Here is a 22,471-nt window from a genome sequence, read left to right on the forward strand (position 1 = left end):
AACATTTCCTCTTGAAGCGCTAGATTCACCAGGGGATTTTGGCACTAGTCCCAAAACAGACAGAGGAGGAAGAGCCATACCTTATAACTTTTAGCCCAGTGGTCAGGGGAATCAACCAAGCATGCAGGGAGCTCAGGTTCAATTCCCCACTCAGCTTGATGTAGAGCAAGGACTTGAACTTAGGCCTCCCACCTCCCAGGTGAATGCCCTAACCACCAGGCTATAGGCTATTCTGGGGTGGATTATTCTTAATCTCTCCTGATGAAGCTGTTCAAGTATTTCATACAAAGCGGAATAGTCATTGGGTGAGAAAGAGAATGATGATAGCCTAGTGGTTAGTGAACTCTCTTATGAGGTAGAAGGCCCAAGTCCCAGACCCTGCTCTACTAAATATTTAAATTATTTATACTAAGTGGAGGAGCTTTAACAGAAGAGATTGAGAGAGACCTGCCCCAAAATACCACATTGCCCAGTGGTTAGGGTGCTCTCTGGGGAGGTAGAAGACCCAAGTTCAAATCCCTGCTGTATATCGGGGCGGGGGGCGGAAATGAACCCAGGAGAGTACCCTAACTACCGAGCTAAACGTTTAAAGGGGCACTCTCAGCAGCACCACCTCCTCCCCATTTTTTAAATAGTGCAGAAGTCCCCTTGTGAATCAAGCACACACGCACACACAAAATTGGCCAAAACTATTCAGCGAATTTGCAAATAGTTTTCAACCAACCAAAACTGCATTTTTCAAATAAACTATTTGACTGGGGGGGACGGGGGGAAAGGCCCAGCTCTAACCCAGCACTAAGCCAACTATTTCTATCTACCTATAAGCTTCCCAAGTCCTGCTTCCCAGCTGAACGATAACTCTGTATGACGCTTTGCCATTCAGGATCAGAAAAGCCAACATTATCTGAAGATCATATCTCCTCTATTTTGATCTTTGCACCCTTTTCCTTGCAGCAAATAATGACAAGTGGTTGAGGAACAATACAATGGATACCAGCAGAAAGTTTGGTTTGGCAGGAGCTTTCTTCTATAACACAGCAAATCCCACCCAGGGGATCTGTCTCAGTGAGTTAACGTTTTTCTTACTTAATTCAGTGTGAGCTAAGGTTAAATGAGGACAGGCCCGTGTTTTCACAGATGAAAACAGGCTGGCGATTTTTTCCTCCTAGCATGCTGTAACCTTCACAACAGTGTTCTTTATGCAGTCTGCAGGACTATACAACTACAAACAGCTGTAAATGGGCTCACTGTAGGCTAGCTTTTGTGGAGTTTAGATTCTAGTTTTGATTTACATACTGCTATGTAAGCTGCTGGTTCAGTAATCAAAGTTGGGTGGCTAAGATAAGGCAACTAAGTCTGCATTTGGGTACTTGGATCTCTAAATATCAATTTTAGGTACTAGGTGTGGATGCAAGTGGCCCAAATTGGGCATTCAAATCCAGGCACCCAAGATTGAAAATTGGACTCTCAGGCTTCATTCACCACTGCCATATGTGAGTGCCACTCATTTGAAGCTGAAAGAGGTGACATTGGCTCATAGTATTAATTACTGATGGCTTGATTGTCTGGACTAACGTATTTAAGACGGCACATACAAATTTCCTATCCTCTTCAATACTGCAGGCAGCCAACAGGAACTCTTGTATAGTACAGAGGCATGCAAGCTTTAAGGCCGTGAGAGACTGCACATGGTACAGAACGTTTCCTGACTTGCCCCCAACAGAATGACAAAAGGTACTTGCTAATGAACGGGTACCACATAACCCAGCACCTTTTATCGTCTGTGTATATGGTAACCAGAATGAGAACTTATCTGAAAACGTCACCATCACCAAGTGAATTGTAGTGAAGGAGTCAATTAAGGAGACTGTTTATCTGGAAAGGGACAATTGAAGAGCCCACCTTAATAGGAATTTTTCCATCTCACAACTGAGCCATTTGGATGATCTCCAACATTTGGCTTTGAAATGCTCATGTTATATTGTGACGCTAAATGGATAATACAAAACACATCTAATTAGAATAGCTCACTTACTTCCTCAATAGCGAACAGGGAAAATCTCTTAAACTGAATTCTTCTTGCTAAAAGACCCGTAACCAAGAAGCTATTCTGTAGCCTTCTTATGACAAACAGCACTTGATTAATGACTTCATCTTTTCCAAAAGCCTCCATACTAAAACTGTCTCTCAAACTGTCAGGCATCTGTCACCTAAAACGTACCATTTCAAAATGCAATGTATTTGTATTACAAAGATGGCTGGTCAGGTTTAAAACAAGCCTATTCAAAAGGCTTTGCAAACTGTCTATTTATTCAATTTATTCGTTACCTTCTAGTTGGTTGTCAAATGAACTGACTCCCAGAATATATAGATTCATAGATTCTAGGACTGGAAGGAACCTCGAGAGGTCATCGAGTCCATTCCCCTGTCTTCATGGCAGGACCAAATACTGACTAGACCATCCCTGATAGACATTTATCTAACCTACTCTTAAATATCTCCAGAGATGGATATTCCACAACCTCCCTAGGCAATTTATTCCAGTGTTTAACCACCCTGACAGTTAGGAACTTTTTCCTAATGTCCAACCTAAACCTTCCTTGCTGCAGTTTAAGCCCATTGCTTCTTGTTCTATCCTTAGAGACTAAGGTGAACAAGTTTTCTCCCTCCTCCTTATGACACCCTTTTAGATACCTGAAAACTGCTATCATGTCCCCTCAGTCTTCTCTTTTCCAAACTAACAAACCCAATTCTTTCAGCCTTCCTTCATAGGTCATGTTCTCAAGACCTTTAATCATTCTTGTTGCTCTTCTCTGGACCCTCTCCAATTTCTCCACATCTTTCTTGAAATGCGGTGCCCAGAAATGGACATAATACTCCAGTTGAGGCCTATCCAGCGCAGAGTAGAGCGGAAGAATGACTTCTCGTGTCTTGCTCACAACACACCTGTTAATACATCTCAGAATCACGTTTGCTTTTTTTGCAACAGCATCACACTGTTGACTCATATTTAGCTTGTGGTCCACTATAACCCCTAGATCCCTTTCTGCCATACTCCTTCCTAAACAGTCTCTTCCCATTCTGTATGTGTGAAACTGATTGTTCCTTCCTAAGTGGAGCACTTTGCATTTGTCTTTGTTAAACTTCATCCTGTTTACCTCAGACCATTTCTCCAATTTGTCCAGATCATTTTGAATTATGACCCTGTCCTCCAAAGCAGTTGCAATCCCTCCCAGTTTGGTATCATCTGCAAACTTAATAAGCGTACTTTCTATGCCAATATCTAAGTCGTTAATGAAGATATTGAACAGAGCCGGTCCCAAAACAGACCCCTGCGGAACCCCACTTGTTATGCCTTTCCTGCAGGATTGGGAACCATTAATAACAACTCTCTGAGTAGGGTTATCCAGCCAGTTATGCACCACCTTATAGTAGTCCCATCTAAATTGTATTTGCCTACTTTATCGATAAGAATATCATGCGAGACCATATCAAATGCCTTACTAAAGTCTAGGTATACCACATCCACAGCTTCTCCCTTATCCACAAGGCTCGTTATCCTATCAAAGAAAGCTATCAGATTGGTTTGACATGATTTGTTCTTTACAAATCCATGCTGGCTATTCCCTATCACCTTACCACCTTCCAAGTGTTTGCAGATTATTTCCTTAATTACTTGCTCCATTATCTTCCCTGGCACAGAAGTTAAACTAATTGGTCTGTAGTTTCCTGGGTTGTTTTTATTTCCCTTTTTATAGATGGGCACTATATTTGCCCTTTTCCAGTCTTCTGGAATCTCTCCCGTCTCCCATGATTTTCCAAAGATAATAGCTAGAGGCTCAGATACCTCCTCTATTAGCTCCTTGAGTATTCTAGGATGCATTTCATCAGGCCCTGGTGACTTGCAGGCATCTAACTTTTCTAAGTGATTTTTAACTTGTTCTTTTTTTATTTTATCTGCTAAACCTACCCCCTTCCCATTAGCATTCACTACGTTAGGCACTCCTTCAGACTTCTCGGTGAAGACCGAAACAAAGAAGTCATTAAGCATCTCTGCCATTTCCAAGTTTCCTGTTACTGTTTCTCCCTCTTCACTGAGCAGTGGGCCTACCCTGTCTTTGGTCTTCCTCTTGCTTCTAATGTATTGATAAAAAGTCTTCTTGTTTCCCTTTATTCCTGTAGCTAGTTTGAGCTCATTTTGTGCCTTTGTCTTTCTAATCTTGCCCCTGCATTCCTGTGTTGTTTGCCTATATTCATCCTTTGTAATCTTTCCTAGTTTCTATTTTTTATATGACTCCTTTTTATTTTTTAGATCATGCAAGATCTCGTGGTTAAGCCAAGGTAGTCTTTTGCCACATTTTCTATCTTTTCTAACCAGTGGAATAGCTTGCTTTTGGGCTCTTAATAGTGTCCCTTTGAAAAACTGCCAACTCTCCTCAGTTGTTTTTCCCCTCAGTCTTGATTTCCATGGGACCTTACCTATCAGCTCTCTGAACTTACCAAAAATCCGCCTTCCTGAAATCCACTGTCTCTATTTTGCTGTACTCCCTTCTACCCTTCCTTAGAATTGCAAACTCTATGATTTCATGATCACTTTCACCCAAGCTACCTTCTACTTTCAAATTCTCAATGAGTTCCTTCCTATTTGTTAAAATCAAGTCTAAAATATGGTTCGGTCCAATGGAATGTAGCAGTTATTCTGCATTCCAGATATTTGTTAAAGCAGGAAGCTTAAGAAAAACACTTTTTCCAAATTTATGTCTGAAGTATATGTTTCAATTCTAGCTATTCTGGATTTTCAAGCATGTGGTTTGAAATTGCCTGGTTTTACTTTTTACCTCAATCAACACGGCGTGTTTTTCAGAAGAGAGGGTTACTCACCCTCTGCAGTAACTGAGATTCTTTGAGATGGGCGTCCCTGTGGATGCTCCACTTCAGATGAATGTGTGTCCCTACGCTTTTGTTCAGAGAATTTCAGCAGCAGTTCTCATCTGGATCGCACATGCACTCTCCCAGTCTTGTGCCGTTGTCGGTCCCTATCTAGTGCACGTGACCAGACCCCCTCTCAGTTCCTTCTCTACAGTAGAGTCCGTATATTGAACTCCGAAGTAGAGGGGAGGAGGGCAGGTAGTGGAGCACCCACATAGACACCCATCCCGAAGAACCTGTTACTGCACAGGGGGAGTAACCCTCTCCTTCTTTGAGGAATGTCTCTGTGGGTGCTCCATTCCAGGTGATTGTTGAGCGGTGCCCTTCAATGGATGGAAGGAGCTTCAGAGTTGCATGAGTAATTGATGACAATACAGTAAGTCCTAACAGGGTGTCCAATCTTGAGCCTGGTCTATTGCATAGTGCTCTGTGAACATGTGCAGATACCCAGGTAGCTGCTTTGCATAGGTCTATGATCGGTGCTTGTTTAAAAAGGCTACTGAGGTTGATAAGGATCTGGTGGAGTGGGTTTGGATCCCTGCTGGGGGTTGTAACTCCTTCTGTTGGTAACAAAGCTGAATGCACTCAATAAATTGAATGCACCCAGAGTCTGTTTTGGAGCTAGTGGAACCTTTAGATCAGTCCAAAGTTGAAATGAAAAGCCTTAGTGACTTTCTGAAGGGTGTAGTTCCTTCAAGGTAGAACACTAGTGTGCGTCTGACATCCAGAGTGTGTAATATTGAGTCCCATTTGCTCCCATGGAGTTTAGGGAAGAACGAGGGAAGATGGATTGGTTGGTTCAAGTGAAAAGAAGAAGGTACTTTGAGTAAAAATTTAGGATGAGGGCTTAGCGTGACCTTGACCCTTGAAAAAGTTGGGTGTATGGGGTGTGCCAGAAGAGCCCCTAGCTCTCCCACTTGTCAAGACAGCCACCTTCTTTGATAGGTGTGTCAGAGAGCATGTTGCTAATGGTTCCAATAGGGCTCTGGTGAGGCAGCAGAGAACCAAGTTCAAGTCCCAAGGTGGGTAAGTACTCAAATTTCAGGTTAGACGTTTCTGATATTCTTGAGAAACCGTTTAGTTACAGTATGGGCAAATAGAATTATCCCATCCACCTTGCGGTGAAAAGAGGCAATAGACACGAGATATACTCTAATGAAGCTAAGCGATAAGCCAGATTTTTTAAGTTCCAATATGTATTTTAATATCATTGGTAAGGGAGCGGTAATAGCCTGGGCTTGTTTGTTTTGGCACCAGATGTTGAATCTCTTCTATTTATGCAGGTAAGTATTACATGTGGTTGTCCTACGGCAGTTTAATAATATGTCCTTCACCTGTTCCGAGCAGGTCAGTTCTTCGTGATGGAACCATGTAGGTGCCATGCTCTTAGGTGAAGCCTCTCCAGGTTCGGGTGGTAAACCTGTCCGGCATCCTGCGATAGAAGGTTAGGTAGAAGGAGAAGAGTATGTGGCGTACATACTGCCATTCTCAACAGATACAAGTACCAAGTTTGTCTGGGCCATGTGGGGGATATCAAGAGGACTTTAGCCTTGCTGGTCCTTATTTTGTGAAAGCACCCTCGATAGAAGGGGGATAGCGGGAAACGCATATCATAGTGGCCCATCCCATTTGATGAAAAAGACATCCCCCATGGATCAGGAGCCCAATCCTGCTCTCGAGCAGAATTGCAGGCATTTGTAATTCTGAGATGTCGTGAAGAGGTCTATTGATGGGACCTCAATGTCGGAATATGCTCTGCATGTTTAGTTCCCACTCATTCCCTGGGAGAATTCTCTGCTTAATGTATTTGTTGTGGTGTTTTAACATCTTGGGAGATACGAGGCTAATATATTGACATTGTGCTGGACACACCAATTCCACAGTTTGATGGCTTCAGTGCATAGTGAGTGTGATCTTGCCCCTTCCTGTCGGTTTATATAAAACACTCAGGCAATGTTGTCCATCATTACCCTTATGGTCTCAATTCTGATCAAGAGTAGGAAGCGCAAGCATGCGCTGCAAACTGTGTGCAGTTCCAGGTGGTTTATGTGCAACAGTGTCTCAGAAGAAGACCATCTGCCCTGAATTGTGTGGTGCTGTAGGTGAGCCCCCCCCCCCAGCCTATCAAGGAGGCGTCTGTTGTGAGAATCATTTAAGGTGGAGTCTGTGTGAAAGGGACTCCCACACACATGTTGTGGGGTTGGGTCCATCAGTGTAGAGTCTTTGACTTTGAGTGGCATGGTGAGGCGCTTGTTCAGAGTGTCTTTATGGAACGCAGATGGTTCTTAGCCAGTCCTGAATGCAGTGCATGAGAAATCCTGCGTGTCATACCATAAATGTGGTTGCCGTTCTATGACCTAATAGTTGGAGGCCGGTCTGTGCTGATATCTGTCGGCTGCTCAGTACTGTGGAGATCAGATTGACTATAATTACAAGTCTGTTTGTTGGCTGTGACACTTTGGCCTCCAGAGCACTGAGATGGGCCCCAATGAAGTCCAGTTTCTGCACGGGTGTCAGTGTTGATTTTGGTATATTTAGTTGTAATCCCAGATGTGAAAAGAGGGCAACACTCCTGTGAGTAACGTCCAGGGCATGTGCCCAGGTAAGTGCCTTTAGTAGGCAAACGTCCAGATAGGGAAATATTATTACCCGTTGCTTGCGGAGGTGTGCTGCCACTACCACAAGAATTTTGGAAAACACCCATGGTGCTGTTGAGATGCTGCAAGGTAGAACTTTGTACTGACAACGTTCTGTCCTCAGAGTAAATCAGAGAAACCTCCTGTGAGTGGGATGTATGGTTACATGAAAACAGGTGCCTTGGAGGTCGAGGGCCGAGAACCAGTTCCACTGTTTCAGTGCTGGTATTATTGTTGTTAGTGTGACCATCCTGAACCGCCAGACCTTTACAAATTTGTTGAGTTTTCTGAGGTCTAAAATAGATCTCTATCCCCTGTTCTTTTTCTGGGTTAAATAGTAGTGGGAATAAAAACCCTTCCCTCTGTGTTGTGATGGCACCTGTTCCAGAGAGCACAGATGTAGGAGGTGGTTTATCTCTTGCTGTAGAAGATGTTTGTGAGAGAGGTCTCTGAAGAGGGATGGGGAGGAAGGGTGAGAAGAAGGGATAGAGATGAAAGGTATTGAACAGCCTGTGTGCATTATTTCTAGAACCCAGGGTGATGGATTTCCATGCTGAGCAGAAAGGGGTCAAACAGTGTCTGAAATGGGGGATGATCAATGATGGTGTCAGCACTGAGGAAGTGGGAGGTCGTTTGGGCCCTCGACCAAACCCTCAAAATTGCTGTTTTGCAGAGGGTTGCTGCGATGCCAATGACTGAGGCGCAGGTGGTCAATGCCTTGGAGGTCTCGATCTGTGGCTTTGTGTGTCGTATTCCTTCTGTTGTTGGGCATACGGGGCAGACCTTGTCTGCTGGGAGGGATAGTATTTACCCTGTTTTTTTCTTGTTGCAGGTGTGTATATCCCCTGGGTACAAAGGGTTCCCCAAGAGTCCTTCAGGGTGTGGAGGGACTCGTCAGTCTTTGTTGCAAAAAGCTTCTGGCCATCAAAAGGGAGGTCTTCCATAGTGGATTGTACCTCTCTTGGAAAACCAGACAGGTGGAGCCACGAAGCTCAATGCAAACTATGGTGGTGTGCCATGGAGTGTGCCACCACGTCTGCTGCATCTAGAGATGCCTATAAGGCATTTCTGGCTAGGAGATGGCCCTTGGAGATGATGGCTTTACATTGGTCTCTTTTGTCTTCTGGTATGTAATCAATAAAGTCTGTGAGTTTTGAATAGTTTGTATGGCTGTATTTCGGCATCAGTGCACCGTAATTTGCAATCTGAAATTGAAGAGCGGCTGATGAGTAGGTCTTGAGGCCAAAAAGTTCTAATTGTTTCCACGCTTTGTCATATGGGGTGGATTGGTCTTGTCTGCCTCGTTGATTGACAATGTCAACAACTAAAGAGTTCAGTGCGGGGTGAGAAAATAAAAAGTCCATCCTTTGAGGGAATGCAATACTTTTTATCCACTCTCTTTGCAAGTGGGTGGTATTGTTGTCTGCCATATGTTTTTTGCCAGCTCCATAAGTGTTCGTTTATCAGAACTATTTCTGACGAAGATGAAGTTTGGAGAATGTCCAGTAATTTGTGTTGGGACCCTGGGACCTTCTCTACAAGGATCTACAGGGAATCAGCAATTCTTTTGAAGAGCTCCTGGAAATGTTTGAAATCATCAGAAGTTGTGGATGGTCATAGCATTTTTGCCTCATCTGAAGAAGAGGAGGAAATGTTGGCCGATGGTGTCATTTCCTGCTCCAGGACTGCCTCCTGTTCCTCAAAGCTTTACTCCAGAGGTTCTGATGGTGTAGCCAGTGAAGGTGGTGAGGGAAATTTAATCTTCTCCCTGTAGAAGTTTGGGGGCCAGGCATATTGTTTCCTGTATGCCCTCCAGGGGTCCCAGTAGGGCCACTGCATGGGGAATGGCATAGGTGATGGCATCTATGGGTGGCCATTACCTGGTCTGGGTGTCAACCCTGTGGTAAGACTTAGGCTGTACAGGTGAGCCTATGCTGAAGTAGTTTGGATGGGAGAGGAGTGGTGAAGGTGTGGTGGGTCGACACGGGACTATGCGTACCAGAGATACATTGGTATCCAAGAGTGGTGATTCTGGCGTCGCTGAGATCAGTAAGTCTTTCTGGTGCAGGAAATGGTGCGGTGCCAGTGGTTTCAGTGCCGAGGTGGTTGGTGCCGACAATGTTGTTGTGCATGCAGGCGTCAGTGCCGACACACGAGCTCTCTGTGCTATGGGACCGGAAGGTGGCGCCATAGCCTGTGGAGACTGCACCGGTGCCGCATCTTTAGGCAGCTCTGTCGGTGCTGTGGCAGAGGAGGTAGGCTTCTGTTTGCCTCTCAACTCTGAGCCTGCCAGCTTCGGGAATACTAAAAGACTGTTATAATCCTAAGCTAGCTATTGATTTTAATCATTGCTGGGAGCTCCGTCTCAGGCCAAGGATGGTTGAGAAGGAATTGAGGGGGGTCTGGTCACGTGCGCTAGATAGGCGCCAATAATGGCGTGCGACAGGGAGACATGCGTGACACAGAGGAACACTGCTGCTGAAATTCTCCAGTCAAAGGCGCAGGGAAGAGGAGAACCCACAGGGATGCTCCTCAAAGGAGAAATGTTAGCTACTATCTATGTGACATCTGGTCAAACTGTGTTCCAGAATGTGATTTCATCATCTTTCCATTTTTTCAGCTAGCAAAAGCTATGACACATGATGACAGCTAGATTAGTTTTGGTAAACGAATGCAGTGAAACAAGCTTTTCCTGTTCTTGTGCTTTCGATTGATCAGTGAAATATGTTTCACATTAATCATGTGCGTGCAGGAAATCTCTACATAGGGTGACCAGATGAGAGGAAGAAAATATCAGGACACATGGGGTGGGGGGTGTCATTGGCAGAGCAAAAAAAAAAAAGCGGAGTGCTGCCGGCGGAGCACAAAATAATAATAATAAATAAATAAATAAAAGGAGTACTGCGAAATATCGGGACAAATTGCATCCCGACCAAGCATCAGTCCAGATACGGGACAAACACCTAGATATCGGGACGGTCCTAATTTTATCGGGACGTCTGGTCACCCTATCTCTAGAACTTAAGCAAGAACATTAACTCCCATGATTCTTACGCATTTACCAAGTATTCTGCTGTATTTATTTAGATTTCTTAAAAGCATAATCAGTAATCTCTTGGCACGTGTAAAAATATTAACAAAAGAATTAAACAAGGAAGTTTAAAAGGCGCAATGCCAATAAAACACTTCCTCAGCCACTGAATTCAAAATCCCATAGCCACTGTACCTCAGTACCTTCCCTCCAGATCAGAGAGGGATGGGGAAACAAACAAAAAACTCCACCAAACAGACTTGGCAGCATGTCCTGGCTTTGGCAGACCGAGGGCAGGAAGTGAGTTCATGGAGGATAGGTCCAACAATAGCTATTAGCCAAGACGGTGAGGGATGCAACCCCATGTCCCTAGTCACTTGATTGCCAGAAACTGGGAGAGAACATCAGGGGATGGATCACTCACTGTTTGCTTGTTTTGTTCATTCCCTCTGATGCATCTGGCACTGGCCACTGGCGGAAGACAGGATATTGGGCTAGATGGACCATTGGTCTGAGCCAATATGGCCGTTCTTATGTTCCAGAGGCGAGGACCTTTCATTGAGAATGCCCTGGCAGCAGCTAGCTCAAGTGCTGGCAGCCACCCTGAAATCATTCAGAGAGTGGCAGTCTCTAAGGTAGGCAGGGCCCATGCAGAAGACAACACAGTATTTAAAAAATCAACAGCTTAAACTTCACCTATACATCAACTGGCAGCTAGTGCAAGCTACTTATGGGAAGTCGCATTGAACAAATGGTAGCCACATTCTGCAGTAGCTGCAATTCTCGGGTGTGCTGAAGATATAGCCCCACGTAAACCACTCTGGAACAATACTTGTTACATAAAGTCTAGTCAGCCACTCATTTATCCACTTCCCAAATTCTGCCTGCGTGATACACGCAAGACAGAAACAGAACCAAAGTTGTTCCAATAGACCGTACTCTGGGGCTCACCTGATCATCTATCTTCCTCTGAAGCTGAACCACCTTGTTCTCCATGCCGATATTGAGTTTCTTCAAGTGCTGTGCAGACCGTGCTTCAATCTTCAGTTTCTTCAGCTCTTGCCTGGCCTTCATGCGCCTGAAGTAGCATTGGATGACCACAGCTGCATACTTAAAGCGGAGGAATTGCTTACGCGCCAGCCAGGCCCGGGCACGTTTCTGGATGATGGTAGCTTTGTGCTCCAAAAGGATCTAGAAAACATGCAGACACAAAAGACAATCAGGAGAAACATGCAGAAACAAGACAATCTGGAGCATAAAACAAAGCTGCTATTGGTTAGTAACAATGGCCCAATTGAATTTACTGCACAGCACTGCCCTGTTTGTTCCCCTCACATTTCTCCTCTGCCCCGAAAGGAATTGAAGTAACATCCCCGCATCTTTACATTATTCTAATAAAACAGTTGCAGGAACAGATGAATGATCATCTAATTGCTATTATTTTAGGGGGGGCTTCCCCCCTTTTTTATATTTTCCATCTATCTTCAGTACCTGTATGGCCACTATCACTATACTATCAGAGCACCTCACAAATATTGATGTATTTACCCTCACAACACCCTGTGAGGTAGGAAGATGCTATTACCACCATTTTACAGATGAGGAACTGAGAGGCTAAGCAACTTTCCCAAAGTCACACAGGAGTCCATGGAACGACAAGGAACTAAGGAGGTGCTATGCAAGTATCTCCACACAGCTCTTCCGATGCTTCTTAGTCTTCACTTACAGCACTCTATAATTTTTGGTCTTGGCACTTTCATGAATACAGGCTGCTGTAGAGATGGGGATGGCTGTTCCCAAGGAATAAACAGGAGACCCACTAAATTCACTTAGCGATCTAATGAAATTTTACGCTAAGATCTTCTGAGGGCAATAGGGGAGTACACTAACCCACTCTGCCAGATGTGACAATATATGAAGCCACACATCAGCTGTAAAGTTTGCATTTGGACCCAGCTCTCTATCTAAACTTCCCTAAAGCTTGAGGGTGTGTGAATCCAGAGGCTTGGTTTCCACCCAACTCTAATACTTGATGAGTTCTCTTGAATAGTGGATAGTTAAAAAGAATAGCATTTCTGAACAGTGGTAGAACAGCAGCCCTATCTACAAAACAGGTATTGTGTGAGCAATGACAGTGTGAGTCCTCCCACTCCCCAGTCCAATGGGAATCAGCTGGGGCCTGCAGCGATCTTCCAAGTGGCTAGTTCAGCGAGGGTACAAGTGACCTTAATTATTATCAATTGTAGTGATGCTTTTTGTCACATGGGTGTCTGCCCTTTGGAAACTGGACTAAATCCACTAAACAGCCATCTGATAGTAATCACTTTTGGTGACTACCAAGTGGAGCTGGATCTCAGCTGATGACTTTGATGTGGAGAGTTCCCTATGCCATTACCCGTCTCCTGAGCCTGGCAGTCCTTTCCTGTGTCATTTATTATGATCATCAGCATCACTTATTTCCTTTCACTTGGCATCTGTTACTGCATTAAAATTAATGGAGATCATTAATTAAATAGGCAATAGCAGTAAATGTGAAAGCAACTAGCCAACTTTCATTTATGCTTGACTTTAACAGACAGTAGCATGGCTCAGACATGTACATTTTTCCTCAGGTAAGATTTTCACTGGATGTATTACGTCAGATGACATTTCCTGATTTCCACTCTGCCCGTACGCATCTGTTTGTGTGAATAACTTCATTAAGCTAGTCCTTTGAGGCGCTGCTGCCTAATCATTTCTGCTCGCACAGCTTTAGTGCTGCAATATTTGCAGTTAATACTTGGGAACTCCCGAAATACAAAACCTCACAATTTGGGGAAAAGATCAAAGCGTCTTCAATAAATACACGACTGGACTGAACTCTCGGTAGATAAATGTAAAGGCATCTCTCCCTAATGCAGTGACATTTTGTGAAGTAGTAGTACCTTGTGGTAAATTTTCCTGACAAACATGCCCCGAGCGAAGGCCTGAATAGTGATACTGGCGTTGCGGATCTTCTGGAAAGCACGAAGGATCCTCAACATTCGGTATTGTTTCTGGAAAATGATGGCAGCTCTGGTTTTCCTTAGGTGGTCTGCCAGTCTGTGAAGTGCAAGGAAGAAGAGGTTAATGGTAATAAGTATCAGAGGGGTAGCCATGTTAGTCTGTATCCACAAAAACAACGAGAAGTCTGGTGCATCTGAAGAAGTGGGGGGTTTTACCCATGAAAGCTTATGCCCAAATAAATCTGTTAGTCTTTAAGGTGCCACTGGACTCGTCATTGTTTTAATGGTAATACTAATTCAGTTCCACCACGTCACCCATATCTATACACAACATTTTTGCCATAGCTGGTAGTAAGCTGCATTAGCAAACAATCCTTTGTTGATGAGTTGTTTGACACTATTTGAGAGAGAAAAACAGCAGTAAACTCAGGAAACGAAGCTGATGCCATCTCTCCTATTAAATTATGGTGATGTGCATCCATCCATTAAAAGCTCGCTGTATCTGGGGATATTTGAAACACTAACAGCAAATGTAACATTTGGAACTGCTTTTAGTACTTCTCTTTAAAAAAAGTTTATTTTTTCCATCTCACTCTCTCTCTTGGTTTCTTTTTTCCCTGTCTTAAATCCTCAAAACTCTAAGCCATCATCATCATCATCAAGGTTCGTTATTCCAGTCCTCTACTACCAAAAACAAGAGTAGTACAGCGTGTTCACTGGTTACAAGTACATTGAGCAAAACAACAGCAAATTGATTTGACATTTAAAGCAATGCGCACTGGTTTGGCAACATTCATGAGCAGGACTCCAAGCGATTCATGCACAGTGGATAATTTGGGAAGTGATTAGTACCCTTGTGTGCTGCTGCCATTCTGAGACTATATGGGGAAAATGTATGACCAATTTATTGTTAAATCTCTTAATAAACATCCATAAAACCACAGTTTAGTTTGATGGTTAGCTTGTTTCACTGATTTTATGATGTATTCATTGCCCTCAGCATGAAACATCACACTTATATTTGCTTTGGTTTTACAAGTTGTGTTAAACTTTTTATTAACATTAAATTTAAAAAAGGCTCTTTGTATGGGCCCTTGCATTCCTTCTTACAGATACACAATGCCTCACTGCATCCCACAGAACTGGAACCTCTTAACAACCAGGGAGGGGAGGCAAGAGCAAACAGGGCTGCCTGGGGCGGGGGGCGGGGGGGAGGGAAGTGGGGCAATTTACCCCAGGCCCCGGCCCCTGCAGGGGCCCCCACGAGAATATAGTATTCTATAGTATTGCAATTTTTTTTTATGGAAAGGGCCCCCGAAATTGCTTTGCCCCAGGCCCCCTGAATCCTCTGGGCGGCCCTGAGAGGAAAAAGGCTGTTTATCCAGCAACACCATTCTCTATGCACCCAGCACGAAGAGATGGATGTCACAGCAAGGTCATCTCAAAGGAAGCAGAGGGTTGAGGTAAGGTCAATCAGGATAGAACATAAATATGGAACACCAAGTATAAGATTCCTCTCTCCCTCTTCCCGCTGTCCCGCCACCCCAGCTCTAGAGGTCATGACTGCTTGATACACAGGGTCTCAATGAGATCTCAAAGAATCTTCACTTTCGTGTGGAATTGTCAGGAGAAATGTACCATACAACCTCCTACTTGGGTTGTGCTTGGCTGCGCTAGGTCTATAATCCTCTTCCACTGTGCACTGTTTGCGCAAAGCTTGCCTTATGAAGGCATATTCCTAAGATATGCCATTCACTTGGAAGGTCTGTGTTTCCTCATCAGCTGATACGAAGGAAATGTAGCCCCAACACTGTAGGTGCCCCTTTATTTCAACTCCTAACAATGCCAGGCAGTTTGCATTATGGCAGCACACGCCTGGGCATTAAGGGTTTTCAGGCTGGGTCTTCCCAGCAAGTTCCAGCCACTGCTGAGGGAAAGGGCTAGCCAGTCTTCCCTGATTCCCCATCACAGGGCAAAGATCTTAGAAACAACATGTCCCCAGCAGCCCCTATATAGGTAGGCAGAGGGATGGGGTTGAACTGATCTATGCAAAAAGGAACAAGAGGGTGGGAGGCAAATAAATCATATTTAAAAATGTGTGTAACTGTCAAATGTTGCACAACGTGAATTGACGTAATTGGGTGAGATTAATTACTGCTACCCGTGTTCTCTTCCTTCCCTCCCCTCCTATTTGTCATCCTCACTTGTTATGCCTCAGCTTTAAGTAGACTGTAAGGTCCTCGGGGCAGGGGCCACGTCTATGTGTTTGTACAATACCTGGCACCGTACAGCCCTGATTAGGTCCTGTGTGCACTACTGTAATAATAATGAAGTACTAACTGGACAGGAGTTGTGGCCACTACGTGAGACATCTGTGACTGTTATAAATAAAATCACCCCACTCCCTGGCTCTGCTCATCACCGCATTTTCCATGAGGTTGTTACATTTCATAACTGCAAACAGAATGAATCAAATTCAGTTATGACAACTCTAAATATACATCCGCAATATAGCGTGATTTATAGGAAATCAGTGTGTCACCTCTGAAGGGACAGAGATTCCTCAACCTCAGCCATCCAAATTAACTGATAAAAATCAACATCCACTCAGTAAATCAGGAGAAAAGGACAGGCCGTGTTTAAAAGATAGGATGCCTGAAGAGGACGCTTAGCTCAATAGACAGCATCTTGTGTCACCGAAGTACAAACAGGGTTAATTGGGCTGCAGCTTATTTTGCAGTACCTCTGAATGGAAAACATTAACTCAGAGCCAAGGAATAGATTACTGCTCAGCAACCTTTCAGCTAACAGACTGAATTCCATTGAGAGAAATCGTAAATGGGGTTGAAGGCAGACAACAAAGGATCAAAAACCCACTCTGGCACCTGAGATTGCTAGTCCCGTAGCAAGGATTTTTAATAAATCTATTCACGGGTAGGACAATACGACTGGAGAATAGCTAACATTGTATCTATAGTTAAGAAAGGGGGGTGGGAAAGGTGATCCAGGCAATTACAAACCTGTTATTCTGACCTCAGCAGTATGCAAGGTTTTAGAACAAATTGCTAACTCTTAACCTTTTCAAGGTGGTTATTCATCCAGCTGGGTTGGGAGCCTTTCCCTACAAGTTTCTTCCCCTTACTTAGGATGCAAATTTCAAATCATTTTTGTATAGCTCATTTGAAGAAATTCCAAGTTTTTATTCTTCTCTCTCCTCTAAACAGACAAACTCTTCAATACCTGTATTCCAGTCATGAGGGCTACTCCATCTTGTTTCTGTAATCCCTGATTTGACTTCCTGTACCTGTAGTTACAGTTCCTCCATTTTATTGCTCAGGCTCCTTGCATTCGTGTGCAAGCAACTCAGTTGTTTCCCTTGGACCTCACCAGGTTTTCTAGCTTGTGGTGTTCCATTATCCCTTATTATATCTTCATTTAGGGGATTTTCCTGCTCCTGAATACTGAAGCCGGTATCACTGAAGTGGTGATTTCACAAGTCTCTCAAACTTCTCCTCTCATCTCCCAGTTTAAAGCCCTTCTTATCAATTGGGCCAGGCTTGATCTCAGAAGGTTAATATCCTAGGTAGTCAAGTGGAGCCCATCAGTTGATAAGAGTCTTCTTTCTGTAAATGCCTCCCAATGGTCGATCATCCCAAAGCCTTCCACAGAGCACCAATCCTTGAGCCATCTGTTGATCTTCATTATCTTGCCATGCCTTCACCACCATTCTCTAGGGACCGGAATTACTCCTCTATAAATCACGTGAGCTTCCATTTCTTTAAGTGCCTTACCCAGCTGAGCATTCCAATTCATTCCAGTGGGAATCCAGCAGTGTCATTCATCCTGACATGTAGCACCATTAGTGGATTTTTCCTCCCTCACATCAGAATCCTCTTTAGCCTCACATCCATATCTCATGCCCTTGCTCCTGGCACAGAGCACACACTTCTGTTTTCTGAATCTGGTCTGGTGACATGCCTGTCAATTCTTTGGAGTGTTTAGTCCTCGCTCACATGAGCCTGTCTCTCCCTGGTGCTTGTATGACTCTGTTTTATGTTCTCCGTCACAGCCCCCTCATATCATATTCCCATTCTTCCTTAGGCTTCAGTCCGTGGCTATCTCTATCTCTTCTGCGGGGATTGGCATTGCTTCTTTTCTTCCTCACCTTCTGCCTGTTTCTCCTCCTCATTCCCCAGTGCAGCAAATCTGTTAATCAACCCAATTTTACCACCAATAGCTGGTGTCCTCCTCTGACCTGTCCCCATAGCCACATTCTTCCATGGATTATCCTTCTCTTTTGGCAGTCCACCCTCCAGGTCCTTTTGTTTGGCAGGTGTCCGCAAAACTTGGGTTGTCTATCACCTCCTCTCCTGCATTACACCTTCAAATTCCTGCCTGAATTCCACCATTGTCTCCAGCTGCATCTCTAATCCTTGAATCTTCTCCACCATGAGCTCTACCAGGTGACATTTCAAGTCATGTTTTCACTATATATATATATTACACATTATATGTGTGTGTGTGTGTGTGTGTGTGTATCACACACACACACGTTTTCACTATACACACACACATATATATATTATATATATATAGTGAAAANAAACTTGAGTTTTGCTTAACTATACCTTAACCAATCATTTTACTGAAATTTAAGTAACCAATCCTAACATATTGTAACACGATTATCTAACCAATTATATCCCACCACCTTAATTGGTTTACACCCAGCAAAATCACGGAACCAGACACAGATTATACAGACAATCAATAAGGAAGTGGGGACTGCAGTGATAGAACAACAAAGAAATGAGGATTTCACACCCCAGCTATTGATAAGTGAGTTCTTGCCAGACAGGATGCTATCAAACTAAATCTTCTAGACTCTTCCCTTTCTCTGTCACATTCCAAACTAGTCACATTGAACTAAGGCAATCTGGGGCTGTTAGAAAGATGATCTGATCGGTCACTCTTCCCTTTCTCTGGAAGTGACCGATCAGATCATCTTTCTAACAGCCCCAGATTGCCTTAGTTCAATGTGACTAGTTTGGAATGTGACAGAGAAAGGGAAGAGTCTAGAAGATTTAGTTTGATAGCATCCTGTCTGGCAAGAACTCACTTATCAATAGCTGGGGTGTGAAATCCTCATTTCTTTGTTGTTCTATCACTGCAGTCCCCACTTCCTTATTGATTGTCTGTATAATCTGTGTCTGGTTCCGTGATTTTGCTGGGTGTAAACCAATTAAGGTGGTGGGATATAATTGGTTAGATAATCGTGTTACAATATGTTAGGATTGGTTACTTAAATTTCAGTAAAATGATTGGTTAAGGTATAGTTAAGCAAAACTCAAGTTTTACTATATAGTCTGCAGTCAATCAAGAAGTAAGGGGGTGGGGAATTGGAATCATGCTTTGTTAAGGCAGGGAATGGGAACAGGGACACAGGCAAGGCTCTGTGACATCAGAGCTGGGAAGGGGACACTGAGGAAGGAAATTGGAATCATTGCTTGCTGGAAGTTCATCCCAATAAACATCGAATTGTTTGCACCTTCAGACTTCGGGTATTGTTGCTCTCTGTTCATGCGAGAAGGACCAGGGAAGTAAGAGGGTGAAGGAATAAACCCTCTAACAAGGGCTAAAAGAATTTAAGTGACCTTCCCAAAAATCACAGGTAGAGTTGGGGACAGAACCAAGGGATTCTGACTCCCATGCCCTTATTCTTACAGTTACACCACATTGTCCATGGTCTACATACACATAGAATGGGCTTTATTTTCAGAGGTGCAGGACATCTTCAACTCCCTATAAAGTCAATGGCAACTGCAGGTGCTTAGTGCTTCTGAAGATAAGGCAGGTCATGTACTTGTGATATCAAGATCTGCTCTAGGAATTATTTTGGGTAAGTTCTATGGCTTGTGTTATGCAGGAGGTCAGACTAGATGATCACAATGGTCTCTTCTGACCTTGGAATCTATGAATGTACCCAGGTTTCATAACACAAGGGGTATCAGATGATTGAGTAGTTCTAACAAGAGAGCTGGAACTATTCTCCACTCTATAGTTCCCAGCTAGTCATTCTCTAGAGATAACGCTTACCTGCGAGCTAGGTGTCCTCGTGTATACCTCTGGATTGTTATTGCAGCATTTCTCATCCTTCTGTACTTCACCCTCTGCAGCCAGCCCCGCACTGTCTTCTGTATCATGATAGTAGCAGCTCTGAATTTATCTGCCCGCAGTTTCTCCAGATATGCCACCTGGCCTGCACGGAAAAAGATCTTGGTACGTCCAAACTGGAACTTGTCAGGATCCTTTTCAAAAGCATAAGGGAAACTGAGTTAAGACAAACATTTTCCTGAGGAGTCTATGCATTTGCTCAGCATTGTAGGGATGGCAAGAGTGAATAAAATTTACCAGTTCAATTCCCATATCCGTTCAACTGGCTTAAACAAACTTTATCCCACAGCACCAGTTTCAGCATATAAAGCCAAGACTCACTCTTTTAACCCAACAATCCCGATTTTCACATATTTGCACTAACAGCTGACAAGAGTTAAGGACCAAATCCCAGTCCCACCGAAGTCAATGGGAGTTTTGCAATTTACCGGGATTTGTCCTAACTAGGCAATAGCAGGGACCATGAAGGCTTGTCACCTTGTTCTGGAACACAGATGGTGTTTTCAGATCAAGGGGCATTCGTCATGTCATATCACAATCGCACGAGGTAGGGCATTGGCATTGCTGGACCGTGGACCTTTCTGTTTCCAGTTTCTGTATTTCCATTCTAGTCAATGAATATGCAAACACTTTCTTGGCATGTTATCCTCTCTGATAGGGTGAAAAACAAAAGCTTGTTCTCCTTCATTGTGACGAAACTTAAGAGATGAGCTAGAACCAAAATTTCTGAGCCAAAGACTCCCAAACTGTGTGTGGGAAATGAGAGGAGTGTCAAAATCTGAACCCAGATCTGTGCCAACACTCTAAAAGTGGCCCCATTCCTTACAAAGAGGCTAAGCCAAACCGACAGACTGAACGCATGTTCAAAATCTGGATTCAAAAGCTGCATTTTGCAACTTTAGATCATCTCTTTAGAAAAAAAAAAATCAAAGCTGCGATCCTGCATGTGCTTTAACTTTACCCACTGACATCAACAGGACGTGTCAGTGAATAAAGCTGAGTCTTTGCAGGACTGGGGCCCCAAGAAAACAACGAGCCAACCTGTCAGAGGCCTCAGCAACAAAAAAGGCCTCAGAAATAAAAATTTAATCATGGAGAAAAAAAATCATTGGAAAATATCCTTAAATTTAAAAATGAACTCAAATAGTTCCCAAGGAGCCTGAGTAATGACAAACTGAACCTCCCTCAGCTAGAGCTTGTTAATTTTTTTTTTTTAAAAAGGACAGAACAAACTAATAATTGGAAAAGAAATCTCAGTGCCTAGACTCTTCTCACAGTATGTGACCATTAAGAATTTCCCATGCAGCAGACATATCATGTTGCATTTTCTCTTTATCATTTGTATGAAAAGGTGATTGGTGACTCGCTTTGGGGGTCTCTGTGCAGTGAGAGATAGGCCCTTCGGCCACTCCATCTCTTGACCGGGATTCCTCATGCTGTACGCCGTGTGTGAAGCTGGGACTCTAGGATTTTATTCCAATTGTCAAAAAGAAGGAAAAGGAATGGGTTTTGTGGGGATAGTAACTCACTATCATTTACTGTCCACGAACGAGCTGTGGAATTCAATTGCAGAAAAAAGGCTTTTTCAGCTTGAATGCAATCAACAGATCTCATGCCATGTCTCATTTAGTCTCATTATTCGTTCTGAGATGGTTTGACTTTGGAAGACACTCCTGAGTGCCAGGGACACATCAGCATTTTCAGCTACAACAGGCAAATGGGGAGGAAGGGAAGGTGAGCTGAGATATTATCAGTGTCAATAGCTTCTGCGCTTTAATGATGGTTTCCAAAGCTTCAGTCCCGGCTCACCTTAATGAGGTTTTCCAGAAGCGTTTTACAGATCAACTTCTTGTCATTTTTAGAGATCTCCCTCTGTTTCATAAGAACTCGATACCTATTGAAAAAGTCATGGTAGGACCACCTGAAAGCAAAGCACAGATAAAATTAAACAGGGCACTGGGTTTCATTTATTTAGCTAATGTTTAGAATTAGAGCTTAAATAAACCAAACCTCGAAGCCAAACCTTTTCATATTTGGAGGAGAGAGAGGGAGAGCGGGGTTTAAAATCAGGTCTGAACCCAACCCCCGCTGGTTCTGGGCTGGGTTGGAAGGTGCTTCCCCTCCCTCCTTCCCCCCTCCACCAGCTTGTACTGGATCAGGTATATTTAAAATCACAAAGCAGGATGGGTGATCTGGAAAGATTTACATCAGTTGGGACCAAAGCATCACAAGAACAGCTAGCCAGATTTCTGCACCCATTCATGTGAACCTCAACCTCGGCCCTGATTTGGTGTTGAATGCAATCACCAGCCTAACTCGAATTTGGGTCTAAATGTTAAGGCTCCTCTCTCATTTTAAGTGTTCCAGAAAGTTTCCTGCTTGATTATGACACAGACACACGCAATTTGGTGCCGACGATGCCCAAACAACCACAAGAACCTTTCCTCCTTCTAACCGGAAAGCATTGCCATAGCAGGATTGCAGAATTACAATTTACAGTATCTGCATTAGAGGGATTTATGGAAATACCATTCAGCCAAAAAAGTACCCCACATTGAGAGACAGATGTAAAATAAGACAAATCAGGTTGCACCGAACATCATGACACATGCCGGTCAACCACCTGAGGTAACCACTGTCCGAAAATGCCAAAGGATTTTGTTATATAAAAATTGGGCCTACAACTTCTTCTAATCACACTTGCCACTATCTCACCA

At 43.6% G+C, this 22,471-nt stretch overlaps 1 protein-coding gene across 1 annotated transcript in view; it reads right to left on the reverse strand.

Moving 5' to 3' along the window:
- The window catches only part of MYO5B (myosin VB), a 395,508-nt gene that overhangs the window by 78,795 nt on the left and 294,242 nt on the right, over positions 1 to 22,471 (reverse strand). Inside the window, exons 17-20 of the mRNA XM_034774043.1 lie at positions 21,564 to 21,675; positions 19,677 to 19,888; positions 13,521 to 13,677; positions 11,548 to 11,787 (exon numbers count right to left, since the gene is read on the reverse strand). Of these exons, the coding sequence (XP_034629934.1) occupies positions 11,548 to 11,787; positions 13,521 to 13,677; positions 19,677 to 19,888; positions 21,564 to 21,675 (721 nt within the window). The remainder of the gene's footprint in view (positions 1 to 11,547; positions 11,788 to 13,520; positions 13,678 to 19,676; positions 19,889 to 21,563; positions 21,676 to 22,471) is intronic.

Source organism: Trachemys scripta, chromosome 6 (genome assembly GCF_013100865.1).
Source record: "Trachemys scripta elegans isolate TJP31775 chromosome 6, CAS_Tse_1.0, whole genome shotgun sequence".
NCBI classification, from domain to species: Eukaryota; Metazoa; Chordata; order Testudines; family Emydidae; genus Trachemys; species Trachemys scripta.